The 25,980-nt window shown below is 40.0% G+C and overlaps 1 protein-coding gene across 1 annotated transcript in view; it reads right to left on the reverse strand.

Moving 5' to 3' along the window:
- The window catches only part of LOC112993631 (amine oxidase [flavin-containing] A-like), a 542,295-nt gene extending 516,524 nt beyond the window's left edge, over window positions 1-25,771 (reverse strand). The window contains exons 1-3 of the mRNA XM_064497395.1: window positions 25,727-25,771; window positions 11,998-12,062; window positions 11,182-11,355 (exon numbers count right to left, since the gene is read on the reverse strand). Coding sequence (XP_064353465.1) covers window positions 11,182-11,317 — 136 coding nt within the window. The 5' untranslated portion in view covers window positions 11,318-11,355; window positions 11,998-12,062; window positions 25,727-25,771. The remainder of the gene's footprint in view (window positions 1-11,181; window positions 11,356-11,997; window positions 12,063-25,726) is intronic.
- Between the last annotated feature and the right edge of the window lie 209 nt (window positions 25,772-25,980).

The following is a 25,980-nucleotide window of genomic DNA, read 5'->3' on the forward strand; positions in this document are numbered from 1 at the left end:
ATAGTGATTTCAACTTTCAATTAGAGAATTAGTTACTTATGAGCATACCTGCCACAGTGGTTGGAGAAACTTTTCTCCACCCAGTTCTGTACCATTTCATCTCTTTCTGTAGGTGCTAAGGGTCATCTGGAATGGAAGACGGGAACTCAGAATAAAAGAACATTAGTAATACTATATCTGGTGAATTCCTGGCAACACTTAAGCCAATGCTTGACATTGATGTATTTTACTGAAGATGTGATTTCAGCCTTTCACTTGGCTGGACTGGCTGTAATATTGGAGAGTTTGGTGCTAGCCCCCAAGATGTATTACTTGACCAGGTTGAGGTGGCCTAAATAACTACTTGTATTCAGGTTTCTAGGACTGTTAGTATGGTGAGGTTGAATCAGACATATAAAAGGAAGTTTCAGTGCTTTACAAACTAAAGAGGTGGAATGTCAGCTGATGTGTTCAAAGCCACATCTCTAGCAGGATAGTCATTTTCAGATGACTTGGATGTCCAGAGTGGGAGAGAGAGAAAATTGCTGTTTAGCCGAACTGCTGTCATCTCATCTGCACAGAGGCTACAAGGAGCTGCTTTCAGTAGCTGCACTTTTCAGAAGGGCTGTTCACCTTGGGATCCTGTCCTAAACCGTTGCCTTCAGGGACAACAGGGATCACTCTGCAGACATGTAAGAACAATTAAAGTACTGGGACATTCACATTTTTTGACTCAACTTGAAGAATCATTCACATAGGCTTAAAGAAAGAAAGGATCTTTTACTTTAAATATCCTTAAAAATCTCTTGTTGTAACAGTGGTCTTGTTCTTGTGAAAATCATTCAAAACTCCATCAGAATATGTAGATAGGATTTTCAAATTATTTTGGCTGTTGAATAATCGTAGTCCAAGAACGTTTAGCTTGCAGTACTTTGTACACCACAAATAGTATACAACATTACCCAGTTAACACTAGTAAACTCCAAATTGCAGGACATAAAACATTTGACAGCCGTTCTGGGATTATTTTGTTCTCAGTGAAGAAATGCAACTATCATAGCTGTGAAGCGAAGAGATTTTATGGTGTAGAATTTATGACACATTCACCTCTAATTATAAACAGAGATCTACGAAAATCCAGGTTGTAGCATCTCAATGCAATTTTAAAAGGATCTAACATTAAGAAAAATTGGGTGAGAAACAGAGAGATGGAGGGGAGAAAAAAGTAGGATAATCTATGCTTACAATGCCAGAGGAACCAGTTTATCCTGCATTCAGTAATACTGGCAGGTGAGATGGACACACTTCACTAATGGTTTTTTGTTTGGTTGCTTTTTTTTCTATTATACCCAGCCAAGTAAGGTCCTGGCACCAACAAACATTCTATGTCCCTTGGACAAAAAGAGCAGCCATAAGGAGCGTATTCTCACTCCTGCCTAATAAAATGAAAATAACAGCTGAGAGATATGTAAATGTTTGCTGTAATTCTGCAACAGAATAAAATGTTAAATTCCACATACTGCTCTGGCACTCCCATCCTGATCATCATCAGTGAAAATATACCTTCAGTGTAGCAGCTGTAGCTGCTTTAATAAGATATCTACATAGAGAAAATAGGCAATCAAATTTCTGCAGAGTATGAAATTTTCCATTAAATTGTCTCTTCCTTTTATATAACACAGCTGCAACAGTTCTCCCTAGCTTTTCCAATCCATGCCTCAGCAAAGATAACTCTGACTAGCAGGATATTTTCCAAACAACTCATTTGAGAGTCAGAAGATTTCCTCTAAAGGCATCTAGACCATGACCCCCAAAAATTTAGCAGTCAAAAAAATTTGACCCTATCATATACAGCAGTAAGTTAAGGACTAGAGAATGTTGTAAATGAAGAACGTATTCTGATAAATTAAAAATGGCTGAAGATGTAATGAATGTCTGTGTCATTTGCTTCTAAATTAAACTCTGGTAATTTAGCCAATGTATTAATCTTCAAAAGGCCTTTGATGTTGTGATCTGTTTGCCTTTGTCTGCTGAACTCTATAGTTTTGCTTTTAATAAGGCAGGGGTTCTGTGGTTTTCATCTGAGCAACAAGTGATTATTGGTCGACTGAATTGCTTGGAATTACTGTAAATTACAGTGTTTGCCTGTTAATTGATGGGATTTCTGAAGTCCTGGATGAGAGGTGCTATGCTTTTCCTACACTAATGATCTATTGAATCCTGTTCTATTGCTAGTTTAGGTGTTGATAATGGTGATACATACTATGGATATAAGACTTTGTCATTGCATCTACATTGCACCACCTCTACAGTGATTTAAATAACAAATGCATTTCTTCTGGGAAGACGCAGTTATTGAAGTAATCGAAATGCCAATGCATTTTTACATGGGGCAATATTTGTCACAGGAGAACCCTGTAGCTGCTGTAAAGTCTCTTTTTTTCCCCTCCCTTTTGCAATATTAGCCTGAAGAAACAGTCACTCTTTGTTAATTGGGTCAAATCTGAATGAATCACTTGGGATGCATGAAGGCCAGGACATAGCTTCTGTTACCTTTGAGTCCTACCTAAGCTCTGCTATGGAGGCTTAAATGAGACAAGTGCGGAGCTGGACTACAACAGATTCTTGGCTCACTGGTTGAAGAGAACAGTTTGGAGGAGAAAATCACTCAGAAAGAACACACTTTTTTCCGGAGTTTTTTGTCTGTGAAATGATTTCGTTTTGGAGCATCTTACAACTTTTCGTTCAACCTGAAATGAAATGGTTTGTTTCCTCTGTGTACAGTTTAGACCTTTATATCTTTAATTTAGGACAAGGAGGGAGGAGAAAAAAAAAAGAAAACTTGAAAAACATTTTGAAAGGAGAAGGCAAAGATTTCTGATTTGAAACTGTCATAACAAAATATTTTGCCATTTTAGAAATATTTCATCAGAATCAGCTCTTTGGGCTTCTTGTAAAACCTCATCCTTCCTTTTAGGGTAAAAGTGTTTACGAAATTCAACAAACATGGTCAATTCCTCCCCAAACTCAAGTTTCTTTCAAAATGGCTAATAAAACAGAAATCACACCATGTGCTGCAAAGACCTTTGACAATGGCAAATTTCACTCTCTATCACTAGCTTTCCTTGAAGAGCTCATAAGGTTGTTTTTCCCATGGGATAGTCTCATAGGCAGCAGTAATGGTGATGCCCAAGAAACAGATCAACAGACAGCATGTTTTTGGCTAAAACTATCTATGAACACTAGAGATAGGACTTAGCACTGAGTAAGAATTAAAGAACAACCAAAACAACCACGAAGAAAAATGCATGCAACTGCAAAGGTTGTAATGGTTTTAAATGTTTCTGATGTGATCAAAGAAATATTTTCTACAAAAGCAGTAAAAGTTAATCAGGCTGGTTGAAATCTAAATATATTATCTAAGTGATTTTTTTTCCTTGTTCGATTTGCAGACCTGCAAGCATTTTTAATGCACAGACTTTGTAGTATCATTTCATGGGTCATTTTGAAGAAGTCCATGTACCCAAGAGGAGCCTACAGCCCATAGTCTGAAAAGCAGACTGACCTATTCTTGATAGCTCACTGGGTAAATTTTAAAATCAATATGCTTCATATTTTCTCTATGTAACAGATTGTTTTATTGATAACATGCAAAGGAGATATTGTTTACATGGTCTCTTTTTGAATTCTGCCATATAATTGCCATTGCCCTAAGAAATATACACCAAGCTCGTATTTCATTTACTATCATTTACATCTTCATCTTTCAGCACTGAAAAAATGCTGTACATTTCACATCACTTCTAACTTGCAACAGCAATGGTAACTCTCTTGTTGAATACTGTTTACACTAAATGGGAAGAAGTCTTGCCTGCGGCAGCCTGTGATTCATAAAACTCATGCCTTGGGTGACTTGGAGCAAATGACTTCACTATTCTGTGCCTTGATTTCTCCCACTGTACAACAGCTTGTATAATGCTATTGACCTTGTCAAAACCCTTGGGTTCTGTGAATGAAACTGCTAAATGAGTGAAGTAGTAACAATTCTACTTTTCATTTCCCACTTGCAGTGATATATGGCATGTGTACTTTGTCAAATGCTCCTATGACATTAAATATGGGATTCTGTAACCTATACATTAAGGCACAGTGCTGCACAAGACAGTAAAAGAGTATGAAAGAACCATTTAGCACTGTTGTGCCAATTAAAATTCAGTGCTTTGACTACACCATGAGACCTTGGGCAGGGTGTGAAGAGAGATACTCTTCCCTGAGAGAGAACATGAAGCACACAAGCACTCCCTGGCTATGGCTGCCACACAGAAGAACTTTAGCTTTGACATCCTCAGGGCAACTCTTCTTTTCAGAGAAAATATAAGAAGATAAAGCAAGCTGGTCATTACAAACACCAGCACTGTGTGCAGAACTGGCAGTGAAACATCCTGGGCCCATCTCCACAGTCATGCTTTCCTTCTTATTGCCTTCTCATACCACTGCTTACTTATTTCTATGCCCTCTTATACCTATCCCTCCAGCTGAATTTTTCTGAAAAAAAGAAGCAGCTACTCTGGACAGGTGTAAAAGTTGTTTAGCAAATCCCTCCCCTCTTCTGTAAAAGTATGTTTGCACATGCACACAGAAATGCACACAGAAATGTTATTGCACATTAAATTACTACTATTGAAATCAGATTACACAATACTGACAACATTGTGTTTTATTGCTAAATGATACAAATAATTCCTGTCACTCTCAATGATTTATCATTTAGCTCATCTTTTCTGGGATTTCCTCTACCATGCAATACCACCAGAATTTTGCCTGAGGAACAACTGCCAGGGAGGACCTGCTATTACACCTTGCTTCCTTCTTCTGCAGTATATTAGCATAATGTAACTAAACACCACATAGCAGTTTGCCATATTGTATAAATGCTGATTTTATGTTAAACTTACAGTGACAATAGTTGCTTGTTGAGAAGAGGTACAATTTCAGAAACATTTTTAGCCCACTTATGCATTTTAAAACAGTAATACGTAAAAGCAGATGGTATGTCAGTATCTGATTAAATCCCACTATCATCCAGTCATATTTTTGTGTCCTTGCATCTCACTTAACACCCAAAGAAATTCAGACTATACAGAAAACAAATTTTGCATTTATACTGTTACAGTACAAATATCCTTCCATTGACATCAAACAATGAGTCCATAGTTGTATACATAATATCAAGCACATGAGTAGATCCCCTCGCTTCTATCTATCTGCTTTATTCACAGGAAGGATATTATCAATACTGAGGATCAGCATATATGACTTGCTGAATTAAGGGCACAGTCACACTCCCTGTGCTCCCAAAGGGGTCTCCTTCACAGTAAATGCACTAATCATTTAGCTGATTAACATAAGAACATAATAATGATCAATCTGGTTCAGGATCAACTAGCCCCCAATCCTGTTTCCCAAACTATCCTGTAGATGATACTTAGGGGAAGTTCATAAGGAAGTACAGCATACTCTTTGGCCAAGTACCTCTTCTGGCAATTGGTGCCTTAGAGATCACCTGAGATGAAGGTCATGCAGAGACCATCATGTTTAATGGGGGCCAATGGACCTGTCCTATTTTATCTAATCCCTTTCTGAATCAATTTACATTTTTGCTTCCACAGATTCCCTCAGCAATGAGTGCCTTCTTTAATTATAAGCTGTGTGAAAATGTATATTCTTCAGTTTGTTTTGAAACTATTTGATCATTGCATTGAAGTCCCATTAATTCTTATCCCTTTCTCTTTTGCCTCTTTCCAAGGCCAAAGCTGGTCTGTTTGGTCTCTCCCCCTGTGCAGGCTGTTCCATGCCTCTGATCAACCATTTTGGGACCTCTTCTAGCTCTGCTCTTTCATCATTAAGATGGAGGAAGGTCTAGACCTATACACAGTTTTGGGAATATAGCTGCACCAGGGATTTATACAACTGGCTAACAGTCTGGCTCTCAGTTCCTCTCACTGATAATTTCTAACAGCCTCTTTGCCCTTTTGACCACTCCTGAGCAATAAGTCTACAGAAACCTATGTATAGCAGCTCAGAGATTTACTCCTTGAGTAGTAACAGCTAATTTAGAGCCAAGAACAGTCTATGCATGGTTAAAAATATTTTTTACCAGAGGCATTACATTGCACTTACCAGTGCTGAAATTTGGTTAGTATCGAAAGATCCTCTGCAATCAGTCAGCTTTAAATTTGACTGTGGTAAATAATTTTATTTCACCATCAAAATTTGTCATCTGGGCCAGTTTTCAAGCTTGCTTTGAGGATATGGTGAAGTCTCAGCCCAGTCAACATTTTCCCACTGTGAAAAATTCACCATTTGTTCTCATTCTCTGTTTCTAATCTTTCAACCAGTTATTAATCCATGAGAGGCCTTTCCAAATGACAGATTTGTTCATTTAAGAGTCTTTAGGCAGGAACCTTGTTGAAAGCTTTCTGGAAACCCACATACCCTATATCAACTGAATCACCTTTATTCACATGCTCGCTGACTCCTTCACAGAGGTCTCATAGATTTATGAGTCATGACTTGCCTCAGAAAAATGCTGTGTCAACTATTCTCCAGCAAATTGTGTTTATCGCTATGTCTAGCAAATCTCTTCTTCATGTAAGTTTCTATGAGTTGGCTTGGTGCAAAAGCCAGGCATCCTGGTCTGTAGTGTCTCACACAATCTCTTGCAATCCTGGTTTAAAAAAGTGAAAAGGTGTAACATGTGTTGTCTTTCATTTTTTTCTGGTACCTATGGCACAAACTTTGCTTATTCTGAGAATAAACCCCAAACTTAATTCCTTTACGGTTCTTGACAATTAGTTACTGACTAGTTATTGATTTATTCCATACTCTATTCTGCTGTTTTTTTCCAGATGAGACAGATGTTTCCCAGATATGTGCCCCATAAAGAATAGCAGTGTCAGGTCTCTCCTTCACCTTTCTGTGGAGAACATAGAGATGGAGAAGTCTAAATACTCCCTTTCCCAGAGGAGCAAAGGATTTACTTCCCACCAGTAGCAGTTGCTGCTGCTTCATGCCTTCCTCTGCCACAGGATATGTTATTGGTTGTGCAGATACCTGTCTACATTGGGCTTCATCCCCTCCAGAATTAATTTAGCTTTCCTGCAACGACCTTGTCCTCCCTATGTGAAGTGTTTACATCTTTTTCATTTCTGAGCCTTACTGACAGTGGGGTAGGGATTCATTTAAAGTCTTTGTTATTATTAAGTTTTATGCCTTTAGCAAATTGCTTCTCAGAACCTCCTCTCTTACTTTTTTCTTTTACTGCCTTAACAGAGTTTTACATTTCACTTGCAAAAGTTTTTGCTGTTTGCTGCTGGTTATGGAATCGTTCTCTTCTTCTCTCTCTGGCTCAAGACTTGTTTAATTATCTCATGCAATGAGACTTAACTTCGAAAGGAGAGACTCACAGATCCTCACTTGAAGTACTCTACAGCCCCTTAAGAGTAAAGGGGTCAAGTTCCCTTCAGGCAGGGAAAGAATATAACCTTGAGTTTCTCTTGCTCTGAAGTAAGTAAATGTCGGCACTACCTTCATTGCTAATTCCCTAAATGCTTGTATCTCTCCCCACTGCTTGGTGTTCCTCCTTGGCACAGTGTCAGCGTACATCGTGCCTCGGGGCCAGTTTCCTCCCCTTGCTTCCTGAGGATCCCAGGTGTCAAACTCAGGGACCTGCCTTCTGCCCCTGAAAACCCAGCACTGTGAAAGGCTCAGTGTTGTAACTCCTTCCACCCTTTCATAGCTCCAGCCTTTAGGCTGTGTGTATATGTTATCCTTCTCACCAAATCTTGACAATATAAAATTAAAATGTATCAGTACTAGTTAAGCTTCATATACAGTCTTATGACAAAGTAATTTGGGTGAAGATTTGTCTTGTAATCTTTCTCTGTAGTGGCTTCTAAGAAAAAGTCCTTCTAGTGCTGACCCTGGCATTAACCTTTCAGACTAGAATGCATTCAAACAAGTTGGGCTGCTGTTTGTCCTCTGTTCTAGAACTAAGTAGTTTCTAAACAATACTTGTATATGTATTCATTAATGAAAATCCCTATTCAGCTAACAATTATTCAGAATTTACTGTTATTCTATTGCAGTGACTTTTACTGCTTAGGAACAATGCGATTTAATATGTGAAACCCAGAGGAAATTGTGTTTTCATAATGTTTCAATGTTTCTGAAACACAGCCACACTGAAACTAAGCTAACTGATTAAATGAGCTAACTCAATCAACTAAACGATCCCCACTCTCCCACAGGACTTAAAAGGAACCTAAACCTTCCACGCATAATGTATCGTGGCCCTAGGGGCCTTTTAACTAGAGATTTGACTGAGACTGGAAAAGAGCTTAAGTTTACCTTCAGAGTTGTTTAAAGATATCATCAGTTTGGCTTTCTCAAAAACAACAGCCCAGTAAGTCTCCAAGTTTGCCAGTGTGCAGTAGTGAAATAAATAATTATGAATTCTAATTGACTCAAATCAGAAACTCATCTGCATAATATCTGGCATTATAAGGCATATTTAGATGGTTTTTGCTTTAAGTGAACACACCAGAATTTCCTCTAATGCAATGTTGGCATACCATCAAAACTTGAGCAACTGGTGAATTAATAACAGTAACACAATCCAGAGTCAACATACCATAACTCTGATTATTTACTATGCCTTCATGTGGAAAGAAAATAAGATGAAGTTCCACAGCAAGGAGATACATTGACATTTTCAGAATGACTGACTTCAGAGATACTACCTGGCTGCTTCCCTGATAGGTTAATTTGGAGGAACAGATTGCCATACAGGCTCCACACTCACTGAGAAAAGTAGACTCCTCCAAAACACAGTCCAGATCTTCTCCCTTTCTTTCTCCTCCACAGAGAAATGAACTTCTTGGTCCTAAGTAAGGGGAAGCAGTGACCACAGAGATGTGCCCCTGCTCCTGCTTTCTCTGGTCTCCAGATTTCCAGATGGACTGCATGTTAGGGAGAGCAGAAGCTTCAGCTCCCAAACTTGAAGGCTTTTTCTGGGGCTGGACTTCCAAGTGAGCAAAGATCAAGTGTTTTCTTTAATCAGCTTTGGTGGACAAGATGATTTCTCTTTTTTGGTCCCAGGATCTCTCCCTCTGGCTTTCTCAAAAGAGAAGGGGAACCATCAGCAGCAGCCTAACACTTCTGGTCACCCTCCTCTAGCAAGGTACTAGAGAAATGACCCCTGAAAGTGCAGTCTTGCTGTAGAACAGCCCGCAAAGGAAAGGCCTCTATTCCTCCTGCTGAAGTTATGGCATGGTGGGACAAAAACACAGTGTTTACAAGGCCAGATAGAGAGGAAGCAATCAAAGCCTAAGACTGTGGCCTTGGAGTTAAAACATGGGACTAGGCAAGCAGGGTTTGGGGATCCTATTTCAGGACTTTTTCTAGGTCCAATACCATGCTTAACCCACAAGTTTTTTAAAATAATTAGTTCTGGGCTCTAGAAACCAGCAGATAGCCTTCTTCTCTTCACTAGCCAACAGGCTCCCTCTGTCTGGAGGGAGAGAGAGTGTGTCAGTACCTCCCTCTGGACTGGTGCTCTTGCATTCTTGTAAAAATGGAAGCTGTTTTTTTTTGCCAGCAGAGAAAAGGAGAGAGTACATCTAATAAATTGTTTGGTTTAAACACAACTGAATTTATTTTTTATAGCTGTTTAACAAAAGCTTTATGTTAACAAATTTTGGCCAGTGGATGGCTCATACACTATTTGCTGCCTTTTCCAGTCTTTTTGTTTCTTTAATTCAATAAGTCACATTCACTGCAGGTGAAGTTTTCAAAAAAGAAAAATGAAGAGCTGAAGTGATCAGTGCTTTGAATACTCACTAATTACAAGTCACCTTTTGCACCATCTGATTCAACTCCATTATCCATTGCTTGAAATTTTGCAGAAGGAGAAGCATGTTTAAAATGTCACTCACTATATGAAAATGCGTTTTAATACAATTTAGTCTGAACATTGATGGTACTTCCAGTGTTCCCATCTGTGCTTATATGAACCTTTTTTTTTTTCTGTAAATAGCTGAAGGAAACTATTTTGTTCAGCTTCTGGCTTCAGTAAGAGCCTCACAATTTACTCTCATTAAGTCTGTGTTCACAGAGGTCATTATGAAAATTATCCTGTTGAAGCTGAAGTCAGAGATAAGAGGTTTATATGTGGGATTCCTGAGTGAGGTCTGGCTGTGGTGATTTTCACTAGTTTCAGGATTTTACTCCATATTTTCAGTGGGCCAACTCTTTCTTGGAATGACTTCTCCAAGCCTGATGCTTCCTCTGCTTGGTCTTATTCTGAGTGTACATAAGTGTATCAACCTTCAACAAGATGCATTTCATACTTCAAGGTGTGTTGCTTGATAATGTTGCTCATAACATTACTAAAAACCACTACCTTTTAAAGCAGACTACACTCTTGATCACCATGACTCAGTGGATGTTGATGGATCTATTTGCATGCTTAAAATTAAGCCAGACAGGACATTAACATTTCATTGGGCTTGAAGGTTGGGTAAATGGAAGTTAAAGCTAAAAGCCAAGGAACCAGTTAAGACCTTCCTTTATTTGAACTACGGCATATACCTACCCACAGTATTAAAAATATTAAAAATCTATAATACAAGTGAGGAACATCAGGGTTTTTTTTCCAGAAATACATGCAACAACTTTACCCTTCCACTTAGGAAAACACTGTCTTGTCTGTGGCACACAATGCATTTAAAGTGCCTGCGAATCCTGACATAACAAACTACAGAGAAAAACAACCTTCAGTCAATAAACAAACCTGCTGTTGAAAAGGAGGTGCTGTAATCAGAGCTGGCTAAGGCTTTACAGTGCTCTGCAGGAAGCCAGGAGGTCTGGAGGTAAAAACCCAAACTGTGTCACAGCTGGCAGCTCTGCTGCACCAAAGCAGAGAGAAGAAGGGACAAGGAGCCCAGCAGAGTCTAGGCTGCCCTTTATCTGCCTCAATTTTCCTGATGGCTCCCTCAGTTATTTCAGATGTGCACACTTTCTTATATAGCTACTTAATTATTCTCATTGTCAAAATGATATTTATAAGTCCAGCATGGAGGAGGGGGGAGGAGAGGGGGGAGAGAAGGTGACAGTGACAGCACAAGAAGAGCTTTAACCTACCTGGGGAAGAACAGCTCTGGCTAGTTGAAAGGAAGGTCTGTATCACCACAGCATCTCTGCCAAAGCCGCAGCTACCTACCCAAAGGGTCAGGTTCAGCCTCCAAGGATCTTCACTAATATTCCAGTGAGAGCACATACCCACAAAGTCTCTGAACTGCTTTTCCTATCTTTTGCCTGCAGGGGTTCAAGCAAATAAAATGAGTTAAAAGCCACTCCATGTGTGAGAGAGAGCAGCATCACAAAATGGCAAACAGTCACCCCTTTCTGAAAAAGCTCCTCTCCTCCCCTGGGTGCAGGACTGGTAAGGGTGCCGGCTGTTGCCTCTTTTCTGGATGTGCAGCTCCTTCAGAGCTGGTTCTTGCCAAGACCAAAGACTCCATCCCTTACCCCAGTTTAGGCTGTTGGGCTAGAAGCCTCAAAGATGAGATGTCTGCAACCTAGGTCTGCTTGACTTATTTTAAATACTAGCGATAACTATTGCAGCAAACAGGGCACACACACATGTTGCCATTAGCATCCAGAAGAGGTCCTCTAAAGAGTCTCGAACACCTTTTTGGTCAAGCCTTCTGCACCCCAGCCCTACAGGCTGTTGTTTTAGGGAACCTGCTTCCCTTAGGCATTTTCTAGTGGCACAGTTAGCTCTCCCAAACTATTTACAAGTTATTGTAACTTTTGCAATTGCCCTCACTTCATGAACTGACTGATTTGCTAATAGGCACAGTGTGCCTGAAGAATAATACAGTCAGTTTAAGGCATAAACTGAGCCTGGCCCTCTCCTCTCGGAGCAGGGTCCTCCCAGATTTTGCAGTATCCTACCTCCATGTCCCTCAGCAGCGACTATTCTTCTGTGGTCAGCTTTGGGCCTGCACCAGGGCATTGGCCTGTAATGTAATAGGCAGAGGAAAATGATTAATTTGGAGCAGTCTTTTACTCAAAGCTCTACCCAGAATAACACCATTGAGACTGTGTTATCAAATCTGTAAGCTGATTTCAAATAGAAAAGAGATAGCTTTCCTGGCATAGTGATTCTTTTTTTAAAGAAAATAAATGAGCCAACAACCAAATCTAAGACATAGAAGTGCTCATATACAGCTAATATCCCTACAGTTAATTCATTACCAATTCAAAAGGATTTTGGGGTAGTGAAGAAGAGTTTGTTCACATGAGCTCCACAGAGTGATGACCTCAAACTGGTTGCTGTGACTGGGCTTCTGTGGTAATGCAAAGGCTTGCAAAGTTCAGTCAGGTGCCATTGTAAAAGGAGCATGCATATATTCTTCTCACTCAGCTGATGAAAGCTGAAATGCAACACACTGAAGCTGGGTATTTAAGTTCAATGAGTGAAGAAAAATGCTAATATTATTCAGGAAGTGATTGGTCTTTGCCAATATCTACCACCACTGGCTGAGGTTTGATGGAAGAAGTGAGAAAAGGTGTTGAAAATGTGAGAGCCAGTGAAAATGTTATGCTTGATTACTCCAAACTGGATAGCTTTTTCACTGATGGGGCACCTACCCTGACTAGCAGGAATACTGGTTGTATTGCTCTGCTAGAAAGGTTTTTGTATCAACAGTTATCTAAAATACCATTTTATTGGTCTGCCTGATTGTCTGCCTCATCAACATGATACTCATGTCTGCACTAAATTGACATTTCTTAAAAATGCCAGCAGGTGAAAATTAGCTCTCCACTGCAACATTATTTGGTTGGGGGATGAAAAGGCTCTTCAAAACTTTTGGAAACAAAAGGAACAAGTGGTTATTGGAAGGGAATACTGAATTCATTAATGGCTGTAAGCTGCTTAAAGACCAGAATTAGACAGTGAACTGGCTTCCTTTACAGGCATTTGGTCTCTACCACCTCAATATCTTTCTACAGGGGAAAGACTGTCTTTGTGTTATGACTTTTTTTAATTGCCTTTTTCATGATAAAACTGATTGAAACTCTTGTCTAAACAATTTGGACCACTTTCTTTCAAAGCAGTTAAAAGTCAATAATAGAGTTATAAACTATGATACATATACACATATATATATACACTGTAATGTCATCAATTCTGGGCTTATATGAGTAAAGTTTTGAAATCATAAAGGTAGAAAAGACCACTGTGGCTGTTCTAGTAATCCTCTTGATGAATTTACAATTGGAAATGTTGAAATTCAACGCTACAGCTGGGCTTGGGATGGACCTGCAAGAACTACATTCATCTCTACTGAACAGGACACACCCCACTCTGGATGCAGGTCCCTAAGGTTATTTTCCCCTAGTGTACATAACCTTGTTCTTTCTTATGGATATTGCTTTTGTTCAATTTCTACCTATCAGTAGTCAGTTTTGCATAAAGAGCCCCCATTAGAATACTTGCTTTTAATACCACAGATTTTCCCATTGATCATTTTATTCTATTGGCTCCCCAAAACTGAACTTGTAGATTGAAGATAGTATAGGCAAAATGTCTGTGCAGAAACCCACTGAGCTGCCACTGTGACCCAGTGATTAAGGCTGGTGTTGTTGTGAGCTGATGGTACTCCTGGGTTAGATGTAGCCCTAATCTGACTGGGGTGCTGTGCAGCTGTGTCCCTGGAATCAAATGATGTGACATGGAAGTGATTCCCCTGAACTGGACAGGGCTAAAAGAGGAGCATTTATCCCTCATCCCAACAAAATCATCTCTGCTAGAGTACATAATTACCACTGAATTTTTAAACACCTGTACTACATAACATTAATGCCTGAAAAGAACAGCAAAAGGACATTTCCAGAGAGACAGACCATTACATTCACTGCCACAATGGACTGAGATAGGGCTGAAGATGGTTTGGGCTAACAAGAGTTTAGTAACCAGTCAAAACTGGCAAATACCACACAAATGGAGAGAATATGAAGGAGTAAATTTGGAGTAGAAGGAGTAAATGGAAGGGCTTCAGCAAACAAGAAGCTTTAACCTCTGTTTCTCACCTCATATTCCTAGCTCAGCTCCACCAGTTGATACCTAAATCTGGTATGGGGAATGAAGAGTCAGAGAAGGGATACTAGAAATGCAAGTGGTGCCAGAGATGGGGTAAAAAACTGAAGGATGGATGCCAAAAATGACCCTGCACCCCAGCAAACCCAGCTTTGCCCATACACACCAGAGAGGTACAGGTCTAAATATCTATCCACATAGTGAGGTGCTCCAATGATAGTACCTCTACTTAGAGAAGAGAATAGGAAGGACAGGGAAATAGGGGAATAGGAAGCAAAGACACAGTCCTCTCTCAGAGATTTACTTCTGAAGATTCCTTAAGTCCCCATGCTGAACAGGTTCCCCCTAAGGTTCTGTGGAGCAGGACAGGGTGTTCCTGTGCAGAGGCAAAGGTTCATGCCAAACACATGAGTGAACCATAATAAGGGAACGCTGGGAAGGGAGATGTTGCAACGTTACACTGCCCTGAAGATCTCAGTATAGGCAGTCTCCAAGCTGAACAGATCCTGTTAGAAAAATGCCAGGTTTTAGTCAGTCCATTGTGCTGAACCAGTAACCAGCAATTTATTTTTTCCTCAGTTCAGTTCTGGCTCAGGATCAATGGGGAATCTCAAAAAAAAAAAAAAAAAAAAAAAAAAAAAAAACAGTTCAGGTTCAGTTCCAGTTCAATTGGGGGGTGATGATCAGAGAGGAAGGATTTCAGACTGATGTTTGGTTCAGGTTTAGTTCAATTCTTTGAGTACTTTTTTTTTTTTTTTTTAAGTTCATATTATAATGCCCCTGGTGAAAAAAATGGAACCTTGATACTGCAACATAATGACAGGCATATTGCACGTAGATAGATACCTATCCAAGTCTGACTGATTATGACTGCAGTGGGGAACTTCGGTCAGCATAGTCTGATAAACTACACAATAGGAAAGTGAGCAAGGTGATGGAGCTGTTAACAGCAAGAGACGATAAATCTTTTTTTAGAATGGGGACTAACTGACAACTATTTCTGTCTCTAGTGTATTACAGGCTATTTCATCTACTTCTTCCTACAGACATGAGTGGAGAAAGGTTGAGTCAAATAAATGCTTAAAAGTTAGCTCTTACACTGCAAAGTGTAGCTCTTCACTGCCTGAAACCTGGGGTTGAGTCTTGGCCTATGGCATGTGTACTCCCTGTAGTATGTAGGAAGGGTCACACAAGAACAGGCTTTCATGGGGTTGCAACAATTTGTGTAGCTCATTACTCTTGTTTCCAGAAGTGACTGTGAGGGGGTGGCTAAGGAAGCATATACATTCAAGCCAGGCATGTAACTTACTTTGCCTTAACAGTGTGCAGACAGAGGGAAGTTCATCCCTCAAAGGGCTGAAAACCACAACCTTAGCATTGCTGACTCCTTGCTCTAGCCAGCTGAGGCAAGGGGCTCAGGGCTTGAATATGCAACCACAGTCACTTGCAAAACAGGACATAAGGCTTAGGCACATGTGTGTCAGTGTGTCCACATTGCATCAGGGTAGGAGCCACCTGTATGAGCAAAGATTGCACGTATATGTCTCCGCACCTAAAACATACCCTCAGAACAGGAGCACAAAGAGTCAGCGTACTTTAAATTAACCAACATAGTTGTATAAATATACAGCTTTGGGAGCAGGGATCAAGTTTTTCCCTTCACAGGTGCTATGCCCAAGCCGCTAGGATGTAGAGTAAGGCTCCTGCTCAACATTTCTCTCTGCTGCATACTGAGAGTTTATTTATTTATTTATTTAATTTTCTACATACTGTCAGAGTTTCAAGAGGGAGAATCAAAAACACTTCTCTCCATCTAACTCATAGCCTGGGAGATGGGAAACATTTGCTCAGGGCTGCCCAAGGCACAAGGAAGAGACAAAATAGAGTCTTCCCTCTCCCGGCTTCATAATTCTAACCTGTGAGATATGGTATAAAGCAGAGCTGGGGGGCAACAACAATTCTCCTACTTCACGTTTTACAGAGAAGTAACAGCCGTAACCGTGGAAGGAAATCTCATACAAGCAGTGTATGCTAGAAGTATTCCTAGAGGATGTCATTCTCTTCGGGGACATATAGGAATGCCTAAATTCTGGATCATAGTCATGCTTAGGCATAAATTAGATGCTAAAAGGTTTAGTACTGTCAAATCTGGGCAGTTCTGGAGTCACTCAGAGATGTAGCTCCAGGGAACTTGAAGGTGTACCTGCAAACTGCTTCTAGAGTTTATAAACCCACAGGCTGAGTAAGGGGTATTGGATCTCATTTCTGGACTCTGACAACTCTGTACCTCCTAAGTCTTCCTTCAGACATCTTAGTCTCTTAAGGAAACTACTCCATCACTGAATTTGTTCTATATAAATTGCAATGTGGATAAAAACTATTCATAATATGCATTTATGTAGCAGTTGTAAACAGACTTCCATTTTGAACACAGCATATGTCCCAAATTACACAAAAACAGGTTAGTTTCCTTTTTTTTAATTTATTTTTTTGGGGGGGGAAAACAAACTCAGCATCTGTAGAGAATTCAAAGCCAATGACAGAATAGTAGCTGTTGTTTGAACCATGCTATTCTTGACTTTGCAATTATTTTTTCTTTGCTTTCTTGGAAAGCACACATTTATTTTCCATACCTTCCCTTTCCATAATGTGGCTCTATACTTGAGGTGATGAGTGCTTAGTAATGGCTTTATGAATCATACATGTATTAATGCTGTGTCCAGTTCATGCCATGACTTAAGAGTGAAAGCTAGGAGATGTAGGGAGTCTGTGCGGCCTGGTTAACCTATTATGAATTAAAGAGCCAGAAAGACTTACTGAGCTCTTAGCCTGTGACCTGAGGGTCCTTAAGCAGAAATTACCTGTGCATATAGAAGAGAAGAGCCCTGTCTGTTTGCAGTCTGGTGAAATATTACAAAACCGAGCTGTAAGAGGAAGGACTGAGCAAAAAAGAGGAGAAGGACTCTATTTAGTCTTTAAAAAAAAGGGAACCTGAGCTATGCTCATGTCCAATCAGGTTGTATCTGAAAGAACTTCCTTGGATTTCCACATTTCAGGTAATTCTAGTCCCAAGCCTCTTTAGAAATTTTTAAAAACTTGAATTGTTTTGTGAGTTATCTGAAGCTGGAGGAAGGAGCTTTGCTTCACTGGCATACAGAAACTCATAGTTTAATAGCCATGTCCTTTTGGGATGGATGACATTTGTAAAAATACTGAGACAGTGCCAACTCTTTATTGACATTCCGTGCATGAGACCGGGGAAATCAGGGAGCCTTACACTCTTCTGCAGACCTCAGAGAGAAACTTCACCTTTCCTTATAGACAGTTTTAGATCCTGGAAAAGAAGTCAAACTTATGAGCTTGTTGCTAAGCTGTAGCGGGGGAGGAAATACATGGAAAATCATTCCTGAACGGTTGCAGTGCTGGAGATATTAGCAGCTGAAACTCTGTACATAAATGTGAGTAAAATGTGCTAGGTAACGTGCTAAGTAACATGCAGAGTAGAAAGCATTTACTATTATGTTTAACTGCACATAGGGTGTCTCTTTGTTGTTATATTTATATAGAGCACTTTGTGTGTGGAGCATTGATCTCCTACTGAGCCAACACATTACTGTGATAGAAATAGTAAATTCACAATAATACTGATCAAGCAGAGAGGCTCTCAAAAAAAGAAATTTACCTTTATCACCTAAAATGAAAGAGGAAAACCTATATTATACCTTTATGTCTTTGTCAGCCCACATGACAAGAAGGCAGTTATCCCTGCTGCTAGCTGCCTTTGACAACAATGTAAAAAAGCATGCATAACAGAACTAGCTCCCACAGATCCTAAGTAGTCCAAATGCTTTATCCATAAATGATAGTCTCATTCATCTCCCTTCCTCCCTCCTGGCCCCCAAAGCCTGAGCAAGTAGAGGGGCTGGTGGGCAGGCATGTTGAGGACATCAAGACTGACACTATTTTGAACCAAGGCAACAGCATTCTGCCTCTTAAATCACTGGGGCTCTCTTCAGCTCACATGTTTCTGTAGGCAGAAGTTGTAGCAGTATCAGGTGGGAAATGAAGAGACGTCATACGCAGGCAAGTCACAAACCTTCTGTGTTTCAAGGGAAAAAATGAACTCATCTCCATAAGAAAACTGGTTGGGGATGAGGGTAACCTGGCTGAAGTTTAGGCTGGTGAAGTTAGTACACATCTAGCCTTGCCATCTGTGTCTAGTATGTATCTTCAATGCATATCTGAATTTTCACTTCCACAGAAACTCGTCTCATTTCCAAACTGCACACATATATGTACACCTCAGCTTTGGGTGAGCTCCTAGATTGCTAAACTTGAGCTCACACTGCTGCCTTGTAGTCTTGTACAGACCCAGTACACATGAAACCTGTGATGGTACCAGTAGACCCTGGGCAGGTTCTCATCGCTCACTTTCAGCCAGCTACTTCACAACGCATAATGAGTGGTACCATATACAGCTTAGATTTGTTCAGCCTGTGGCAGTAAATGTGAATGGAGGGGCCCTAAATGACCCGAACTGCTGCAGAGATAACTACCGCTTTCTCTCACAGGTCTTTGCCCTACTTCACCTGCAGCAGAGACTATGCAGTCGAAACTCACTCTGCACTCCAAGGTATCTTAATTCAAGATCTGAACTTGCAACTGCTTCCATGGGTGGGAGCTAGAAAGAAGGGTTTGATTTTTCTGTCAACTAGCTCTATCCATTTGTTATGGGTTGAGTGGATTCTTTGTGTTTTCTAAAAGCAGCAGGAGTTTTCCCATAAATATTTACTTTTGTACTCTTTTCAAATCATTTTGAGAGACTGAAAAAGGCAACAGGATAATATCAGCTTTGTTTTGTTTTAATATTGCTAGGTATGCATATGTATACTTGTGGACTAATACTAGAAGAACAAAGGGTGCAATCTAAATTAATCTCATATCTGGTTCTTCTAAAATTGTCTCCATGATGAAATTTTGCCCTATGCTAAAGTTTACTTCCATTTATGATGCAAGTGACTTGTTTCACACAATACAGGGTTCCCTTGCTTAATTATGTGTGAGGTTTTTAACTGTTTAGCTAAGATGTGCTAGATCTTTTCCAGTTTCAATATACTCCTGCAGGGAAGGGAGAAATTGTTATACAATCCATAAAGTGCTGTAGGTTTCTAAAGAATGCAGACACACAGCACCGCATTTGTGTTATTCAGATATTACTAATTTTTCCTTTTCCAAAGAGTTGTACCACTCCAATTGATTTTACCAGAGGCTATACAATATAAATCTCTCATACAGGTTTTGAAATCCCACAACAATAAAAGAACAAACAGAGCTAAATTTCTATTGTTGAACCAAGATTTCAGTTCACAGGTCAGAGAGAGCTGCTAAGGAAGCAAAGTTGAAACTTTGTAAGACAAGACATTTTCAGCTTTTACTCCTCAGTTGTCTTTCTTGTCTGAAAAGAATTGGAATTGTTATTGTAATGAGCCTTAAAAATAATTAACTGTGCTCTTTCTCTACTACTTTGAATACAGAGACCAAAAAGAAGGAGATGTGCCAGTCCAGTGCCTGCGCTTAAGGAAGAGACAGGGCTGCCAGAGGTTTCATATATGACCATGGTCAGGTTAGTTAGGGTTAGCTCTGTGAAAGGACTTCATAGTTTTGCATCTGAGAAAAACAGTATCTGACCCCTTGGCAGCCAGTATGTCATCTAGCAGGTTTTCTTTTTCCTGGAATAGAAAGGTTTATTTGGAGGCTTTATATTCTCCATGAAAGTGGTAAAGACAAAAACTATCAATGGGTATTAAGAAAGCTGTCCTATTCAGCAGTAATAAAGCTGTCGAGGTCTGCTGTCTCACAGCTCACTTGGGAAATCTTTAATCTGAAGATGTCTGACTCATTAACATGCAGATTATTGATATTATGATATTATAGCCTCGTTATAGCTCATTGCATGAGAGCATCTGTCTTGTGATTCCTCACTTGACCACACACTAAGTTTTCTATTCTGCACAGATTCTTCTAATAGACCTTTTGCACCTGAGTGCCTTCAGCATTGCATTAAGCAACACATCTAACATCTGCACAGTTTGTTCTCTGTCTTTTCCCAAAGAGGTCATGCGGGTGCAGTAAAGTGTTCTACTATGGCTGGACTTTCTTGACTTTTTTTAGATAAAACATTATGATGTTAAGTATAAACAAGTAAAATTTTTCAGAATATTGAAATGCACTAGATCATGATCTACTGAATTAAATAATATCAACCCCAACTTCTTCTGAACTGCATGGAAATTTCCATAGTTACTAGGAGCCCCACTTTTACATCTCATACTTCAAAGATACATTCCCAAAGTTTCCCTCTATCTTTAATGAAACTTAAACCTGTAGAGTGGACTGCCAGTTCTCACTCTTGTTTGTTCACAACGTTCAAAAGAAGCTTTGCAAGACAAAGAAGAATGTGGGTTGATGTGACATTGCTTATTTTACTTGACAAGGACAGAAAATCATGGTTCTTTGTGTACAAAAGCAGATCTTCCTTGAGATATTGATCTTTTCCTTGTCCGGGAAACAGGGTGACACAGCCAACAGAAAGGAGTGTGGTTATAGTCCTGCTCCATTCCCATCCTCTTGTGCCCTGCCCAGGAAAACCACTATGTGCTGGGAGGGAAATGGACCCTAAAACATGTGGTAAGCAAAGGAGCAGGCTCTGAAGTCTCTGCAAACTTCCAGATATGCTCTGCTTCTTTCAGTTTGAAGACTGCCCTCTCCATTATACCTGGTGGCTATGCCTGCGAAGCACACATGAGCACACAGCTCTTCAACTTCTTCTGTTGTTTAGCTTTATTCATTGTTCTGATCTTTTCCTAACTTTCTTTCCTAAGGTCCTTATTTTAAATCTAGAGAAGTTGTGTTATTAACTTCCTCAGAAGTTTCTACTTAAAATCTAACAAAATGACAGTGATCTGTATTTTCCCTCCACTTACTGGGGAAAACACATTTTCAAGGAGGTGAAAATAACAAGTATTTCAATAGACTACATTATTTTTTCAAAGGATTAGATACTCCTGAGAGACAAGTGTCCCCTTGCTTGAGGATACCATCCCCCCACCCTTATATCACACAAAACAGAATACTACTGAAATATCATGTGTCATTAGTTTCTTGTACATTCTCCTCTAAAGGGAAGAGTTTGGGAGTGGGGGGCAAGAGTTGAGAAGGAAGTGTTTGGATTTGAAAGTCCCAGTAGGCTGAGATGTTAAAGGAAAAAGTTAAGTCACAGCCAAGATAAAAAGGAGGTAAATGATTAATTGAGGAAGAAAGTAGAAAGTCCGAACCACACAGATTTGCTTTAGTACTCAGCACTGAAGAGAAATACAGAAATCTTTATGAAACACACTTGAAAAATGTCTAAAAGAATTCACATCATCACTAAAGTATGAAATAAGACAACTTCCTTCAGTATTCTCAAGAAGATCCTTTCTCCCCAGTCTCTGTAGCCTTCTGCTACATCTCCTCTGTGCTCTAGACAACGCTATGTTTGAATAAGACCACTGTTCTCTGCAACTGATAAATAACTGGGCCTAAGCAGCACTCCAAGCATTTCTCTGAAATAAAACTGCTGGATTTACTGTCAAAACAAAAGGTACTTCAATTGCTGAAGAAACTGGCTACATCTTTACAAACAAAAGCACCCTCTACAAGATGAACGTCTCATCTTCTGCTTCCATCTGGCAAAGAGACAGAGTTGAGCTGGCTCAAGGCTAGTCAATGACAAACAAAATTAAGTAATGGAAGTGCTTGATGGGACAGGCTCATAGCTGAGTTCATACTGGATATGTAAGTGTTGGCCTAACAGTCCACATGAATGCTCTTATTGGAATTGCTATGGCCATATTTCACAGACCTTATCAGTTCTCTGCACTTGTCTCCCTCAGTTGTCTGAGTGAATTACAAAGGGCATGGTAAACAGCAAGGTAGTGGCTGCTCTTACTGGATGGAGACTATTTGCAAACCGCATCAATGTTGTGTCTTAGGCAACCTTTTCCTCTGCCTACCTAAGACTAGGAGTGCAAAGGAGTCATCTATAGCAAAGAGCCTAGTACATTTTTGTTGTTGTTTTTAAGACATAGCAGGATTCATTTGGCCAGATGGGGGTATCACAAGTGCAGATGTCTACATCTGAACTACCCTTCTAGACTTCCTGAGTGGTTTTAGTGGAGAGAAATGACTGCCTCTCACATGAGAATCATCTCATCCTAATGCAGATGTCTAAAACTGGTCAGAGGAATTGTTCCATTAAAATGCTTACTTCTGTTCATGGCTTACTAAAGGAAGTCCAGGATACCTGACTCCAGTATAGAAACTGACAGAGCAAAGGCCTAAACTTAGGTGTACTACTATAAGTAACGACAACTAGGATAAAAAATATGCAGGAGTCCAAGAGAATACTAACTAGCAGAATTACTATTTTGAACACATGTAAGCATTTGGCTGAATATTTACAATGCAGGGTCTCTGATCCCCCATGTAAATTAGTGAGAAGTCTACTACTTCACTCTGTTGGAGCTGGACTGGTCCGTAATTAATGGCTTCTTTTTCAAAAGAGGGCAGTCAGTCAGCCCACCAAAGGCAGGCTGGCTCAGCAAGAAATGACAGAGCAGCACTTAAAAACATATTTTTCCTCCAATGAACAAACCTGATAGGATGATCTTTGTCCTTCCCCTCACATCACCGTGATAGATACACATTTTTGTGGGTACTACAGAAAATTGATTGAAAGTCCCTCATCGCTTTCTTCTTTCTTTATAATAGAGTAGAATTATTTACCCAGACAGGTATTTTTCTGCTAGAGGTCAATCTCCAATCATGGGTTTTCTATGGCATAAAAGTAATCAGCGTTCATTTCATCATGTGTCATTAGGGTCTCTGTCCTACAGTTTCAAAGAATAAAACAATCTTGTAGCTTTACACACTGATCGTCTTTGTCACTGTAAGTTACTCCCATGGTGTGTTGCTGCTTTACTGTTGGAAAGAAATGGCACCATGTGATAACAGGTTATAAAATGTGATGCTGAAGCTAAGGTCACATTAATCTTCTGGTTATCATCTCTCCCCTCCCCCCAGTTTGAAGAGTTAGTAAATGGGTTGTAAACATTCTGCCAGAATGAAACTTGTCGTAAAGCCTGAGTAATGAAATATTTGCATAAAAGAAATAGGGAAATAGGGAAATAGCTTGTTCCAGACCTTTTTCCCCCCTATTTGACTGAAACCCCAAATTTGATTTAAATGATTGATGGTTTAATAATTTCTGGATAATGAATTGTTTCACCTACTGAAATTTTAATCTCGGAATGCAAAATAAAAATACATCTGTGACTACATTAGTATTCCCAGGAGCTTGGAGCACTATACTGGTTTGTATGCAAATATAAACATATGTGAGTATATATATTAATTTGTATAATCCATTGGGGATGTAAGGTTAAAAAATGGTTTAAATCCTGGAGAAAGATTAATTTCTCAGAAATTCACGCCAAACTTGAGTACTTACATAGTTTCCATGAAGCCTGATATCACAAAGAGCTCTTGAAGTCTAGAGAAGTCCTCAGGGAGTCACTGAGTACTGCTGAAGGCAAACTTTGGGTACTCATTGCTGGAAATGTTCCATGCCTTGGTGTACTGAAAGCACCTTTTTTTTGCAACAACTCCTTATACAGATTGCTGAGTTGTAGTAAAAAATTTCACTGGTATGAAGTTCATGCAAAGCTGTTTTTCCTACACCTTCCTTCTTCCAGGAGGAGGATGTGGTTTTAGCTTCCCAAACAGGCCACTCTTTCTCTGAGGGTGAATGACTACTACGAAAAACTCCTGTTGTTTCTCTGTATTCATTAAAGTGGATGCTAATCTCTAGCCACAAAGAAACAAAAGAATGACCTAGGTAGGAGGCTAATAGATGATAGATTCTGAATCTTAGAAGAGCCACACAACTTCCTGGTCTGTTTGTATATTTATGAGAGATTTGCATTAGTTCCACATGAGAATAACCATTCAAGTCTGTAGGAGATCTGCAACACACACCTAAGCTGGTTCTCTGGACTCCTGTACAATCAATGGAGAGATATAGGCACTTCTAGGGAAAGAGTCATCCAAAATATTTAAAACATTTCTTACTAGGTTGTACAGAATCACCCAAGGACTGTCTTTTTCCCCCCTAATGTCGGAAGAGTCTAGCAGGCTACTACAGCTGTAAACATTATACAAAGTCTGAAAAATATGATTCATAATGGATGTTAACAGTTTAGCCTCTGAAAGTGCAACCAGCATACCCAAGCTGAACACCAAGCAGCTTCTTCACCTTAAAAAAAAAGCAGCACCTTGCAGCCTGCTCTGAGATGGGCAATCTCGGAGTCCCCTGGACCTAGTAAAAGAGAAGTTCCCAAAATATGGCCCTCAGTGCTACTATCCTGTCAGCAATGCCTCTTTCATGCCAGTGAAAGCCCACTTCACACATCTTTGTTGTTCACTACTGCAGTGGGGTATTAATGTTTTCCTGTGTAAGTAGGTTGTAGGCTGCTTAGGAAACTCATACAGAAATCTGTTGTGTGATACAGTCGGAAGCATTAAAATTCAACTTTTCTTCTCACACAGGATTCATTTGTTGTACAGTATATGAGACAGCAGATTATAAGAAGAGGGAAAAATATCATCTGCCAAAAAAAATGGAATATAGTGTTCTTCACACCCAGAAGTAGTAGGACACAAATCCCTGATGGATTAAAGGAGAAGGAAAAGATGTATCTTCCCACTAGACTTTTGGGTTTACACCCCACTGGAAACAAAAGTTTCCAGTTTTAGGGCCTCATCTAAAGCCAGTGGGATTCTTTTAAAAGGCCGTAGTGCATCAGCTCTATGCAGTGTGAACACCAACTCACCCACTTCGCTTGATCAGCAACAGTCATGGGTGGGATATTTCCTAGGTGTTCCTGTTTTCACAGGCAGGAGGCTGCACTCAGTTTGCACCAAGCAAAGGTATAAGCTAGGGAAGACATAGGCACACAGTTAATATTGAGTGAAATCCCATGATTTCAGTGAAATATTGCAGAACAGCTCTCGGCCTGTGCTTTTTGAGATACAGCTGAACAGAGGCCACAGTCTGTCCTGCCACTGTTCTAGACACATTAATACCATGGCCAGTTACAAATCTGACTGTACACAGAGCAGATTTAAGGGACACCATGAAGAACAATCCCTCTAGAAAGCCAAGTTAGTTATTAAATCTTTGGAAATCTTGCAGCTGAAATGGAAGAAGCTGATGCTTTTGGCCAGAGGCTGCTCTGAAACACATTAGTGCACCATTAATGTTAATACAGTGGCTATGTAAAACAGGAGGTGGAGGGTGAGCCCTAGACTTTGTAGGAACTGACTCTGCTTGCAAGATGAAGAGTTCCCTTCTCTCTGCTGTCATCACTGTAGGGGGAAGGAAAGCAAACAGTGAGGGAGGAGAGGAGAGCACAGGAAAAAAGGGACTATGTGGAAGGAATGCAAGTAGATAAAACAGTGACAGAGGCCAGATCCCCTTACCTTCACCTTCTTCCTTACATCAAAGAACCTGGTGTTAAAAGCACGACTGCACGGACTGAAGCAGGCAGAGAAAACCCAAGGGAGTTGCTGAAGCAGAGAACTTATTTCACAGGCTGCATACAGAGCAAAGGTGGAGACTGTTAGATGTTTAAGTCATGCTGTAACTTGCAAAGCAGTAAGGGATTGGAGCAGTCGAGCCCTGCAGGACATGTTCAGTTTCTGCTTTTCTTTCTGTTTTGGAGTATATCAGTGAC

This window comes from Dromaius novaehollandiae, chromosome 1, assembly GCF_036370855.1.
Source record: "Dromaius novaehollandiae isolate bDroNov1 chromosome 1, bDroNov1.hap1, whole genome shotgun sequence".
Taxonomy (NCBI): Eukaryota; Metazoa; Chordata; class Aves; order Casuariiformes; family Dromaiidae; genus Dromaius; species Dromaius novaehollandiae.